Below are 3,212 nucleotides of genomic sequence, written 5' to 3'. Positions count from 1 at the left end.
TGTGTGTATATATATATATATATATATATATATATATGAATTTTTGAGTAAATACATTTTTGTTGTGCATATTATTATTTTTAAAGATTTGTTTATTAATCGAAGGAGATAGCTGCTACTGCTGCGAAACGAGTAAAAGTTGAAGTGATAATAGATGAAGCAGAAGTAGCTACTGTTCCTGCGCCTAAATTACCAGACTTAATTGAACTTTCTGAAAGTTTTATTGCCGAAAGACTCAGTGTAGAAATTGCAACGGATTTGGTAATGGATAGTATGGTATGATTACAAATTATATTTTATATTAATCTATCTAAAATAAACTTTAAATTATCAATATTGAATGATATTCAATAGGCATGGGTTCCGGATACTATGACTACAATTTTCCAAAGGGAATATCAACCCACAGCAACTACTGATATTAATATACAACGTCAAACAATTGCTAAACTTCTAGCAACACAAATTAAACAGACTAAAGCAAAAAAGAACAAAAGAGATAAGGAAGAAGATGCTGTAATGGAAGACTTAATTAAAAATCCCACAATTAGTGTAGCTGAGGCAAAGCGGGAGCGTAAACGTGAAAAAGATCGGGAAAAAGAGAAAGAAGCAAAAGCTTCATTAGAGGCTCATGAGAAATCACTTGCAAAGGCCAGAAATCGTATGAAGGCATTGAAATTAGTCGAAGTGACAAAACCACTTCCGAAGGAAATTAAAGAACGGATGTTATTGATGGCAGTCAATAGGATATTACTTTCAGAAAAGACTGCAGTTTTTGGTGGTGTAGCTACTGTAAGGTATAACGGAGCATAAATTATTATTATGTATAAAAGTTTTTAATATATGACACATCCATACATACACTCCCCCCCCCCTCCACACGCACACACACACACACATGCGCGCGCGCGCGCACACACATGCACACAGATATTATGTTGTATCTAATCATTAATAGTTTATCTCTTTGTCTTATCTATATTGTATTACAGATCCAAGATTCTGACTACGCTAGCAGCCACTTTCAATCCTTACATTAAAGAAGCTGTTTTACGTTATATTACTGATGACATGCGAAATCGATTAGATTTAGCATTAGGTTGGCTATATGAAGAATATGCATTGCTACAAGGATTTCAAAGGCGAACTACGTTATGTACAAAACCACAAGAAGCTCCACATCAGGCATATAATTTTTTATTATGCACTTTAGTTTCAGCTATTGATTTGATTCAGGGTAAAGATCGTGATGCTTTGTTATCCAGGTAATATTAAATTTAGAAAAAGCATACACGTGTGAAATGAAATATAAAAGTATAAACATTTATGTTAATCTAATTGTTCACAAAACTTTTTCTTATAAAAGGCTTTATTTGGAAGCACCATTAATAACAGAAGATGCTGTAGAGGCTTTAAAAATGGTATCATCTGACGAAACTAGAGGTCTTGCACCATTGCAACTTCTGAAAGAAATGGTAGTGCGTAGACCAACTAAACAACTGGTATTTTTAAATGTCTTATTGTGCCATACTGGACATGAAAACAATACAGTAAGAAAATTAAAAATTATATGATATATAATTTAAAAATATAATTTAAAAATATGTATATTGATACTATATAAAGTAAAATGTTATAATACATTTTAATAAATAGATACGAGAAGCTGCAATACAATTAGTTTGTCAGTTATACAGCCGAGCAGAGTTAAGTAAACTAATCGAGGAATACGCAGTACTATATTTAGGCTTTTTACGTCTTCATAATCCACCGGAGATTGTTTTCGGACAAGATAGAGGCAGACCGCAAATCGAGAATCTATGGACCGAATCAACTACACGTGCCTGCTTAGGATTGTATCTTGCTCTTCTCAGTGAACATCAAGATCTGATTCACGAGTAAGTAATATAAAACCATTTTCTTCTTTAATTATTAAATATACGTATATAAAATATATTTGTATGAAAATTCTGCGTGCTATATATTGTATATTTAATAAATAACAGATTAGCTAGAGTATATACGTCAATGGGAGCAGATGTGAAACGTATTGTATTAAGACTGGTAGAAGGGCCAGTGAGATCTTTAGGTATGGGTAGTCCACAACTTCTCGCACTTGTTGAAAACTGTCCAAAAGGATCTGAAACTTTAGTCACAAGGATTATACATATTCTTACAGAAAAGTGTATGTTATTATTTAAAATATGTATTTTTTTAATTTGTATTTTGTCTATTGTTTTATATTATGGTATATGTGTATGCAGCTGCCCCAAGCGCAGAGTTAGTAGCCAGAGTACGCGAATTATATCAGACTAGAGTTTCCGATGTCAGATTTTTAATACCTGTCTTAAATGGACTCACAAAAAAAGAAGTAATCGCCGCATTACCAAAATTAATCAAATTAAATCCTATTGTCGTAAAAGAGGTAAATAATGCATTTAAAATATTACTTTAATTTGCTACCTTCTTAAGCATAATTAAAGCATAATAAATACATTTTTTTCAGGTATTTAACAGATTACTTGGGACACATAATAATGACAGTGGAGTTCCTCATACATCGCCTATTACGCCTGCGGAATTATTGATAGCTCTACATAGTATAGATCCAAGCAAGGCTGAATTAAAAACCGTCATTAAAGGTAATTTGATTTACGCGAAATATTTATTTATTTCCTCGAGAGAAAGTTTTTATTGACATAAATTTTACGGAATTTTTTCTTTCGTATACAGCAACATCTCTTTGTTTTGCTGAGAAACAAGCGTACACGCAGGAAACAGTCGCCGTTGTGATGCAACATCTTATGGAAATGACACCTTTACCGACATTATTAATGCGTACAGTTATACAAAGCTTGGCTCTTTATCCTAGATTAAGCGGATTTGTTATGAATATACTTCAACGACTGATTCTGAAGCAAGTGTGGAAACAGCCGAAAGTGTGGGAAGGCTTCGTGAAGTGCTGCGAACGTACACAGCCACAAAGTTTCGCCGTTATTTTACAATTACCACCGGCACAGTTAGCAGAGGCTCTTCGGATGGCGAGCAATTTACGTGCTCCTTTGCTGGCTCATGTTGAAGCTTTTGCCGAGAATCAGGTAATTTCGTAGCACATTTTAAAGCACATTTAAAAAAATATATATATTTTTTAATTTTTGTACTTTACACATGTTGAATATAACCGAAAATCTCTTTATATTATTGGTATAAAT

At 33.0% G+C, this 3,212-nt stretch overlaps 1 protein-coding gene across 1 annotated transcript in view; it reads left to right on the top strand.

Moving 5' to 3' along the window:
- The window catches only part of LOC108688795 (symplekin), a 5,920-nt gene that overhangs the window by 2,222 nt on the left and 486 nt on the right, over nucleotides 1-3,212 (top strand). The window contains 9 exon segments of the mRNA XM_018195212.1: nucleotides 106-276; nucleotides 355-797; nucleotides 993-1,265; nucleotides 1,367-1,550; nucleotides 1,657-1,898; nucleotides 2,007-2,185; nucleotides 2,265-2,425; nucleotides 2,507-2,642; nucleotides 2,734-3,098. Coding sequence (XP_018050701.1) covers nucleotides 106-276; nucleotides 355-797; nucleotides 993-1,265; nucleotides 1,367-1,550; nucleotides 1,657-1,898; nucleotides 2,007-2,185; nucleotides 2,265-2,425; nucleotides 2,507-2,642; nucleotides 2,734-3,098 — 2,154 coding nt within the window.

This window comes from Atta colombica, unplaced genomic scaffold (genome assembly GCF_001594045.1).
Source record: "Atta colombica isolate Treedump-2 unplaced genomic scaffold, Acol1.0 scaffold239, whole genome shotgun sequence".
Classification (NCBI taxonomy): domain Eukaryota; kingdom Metazoa; phylum Arthropoda; class Insecta; order Hymenoptera; family Formicidae; genus Atta; species Atta colombica.
Note: the sequence above shows the minus strand (reverse complement) of the source record. Positions and strands in the feature narration are given on the sequence as shown.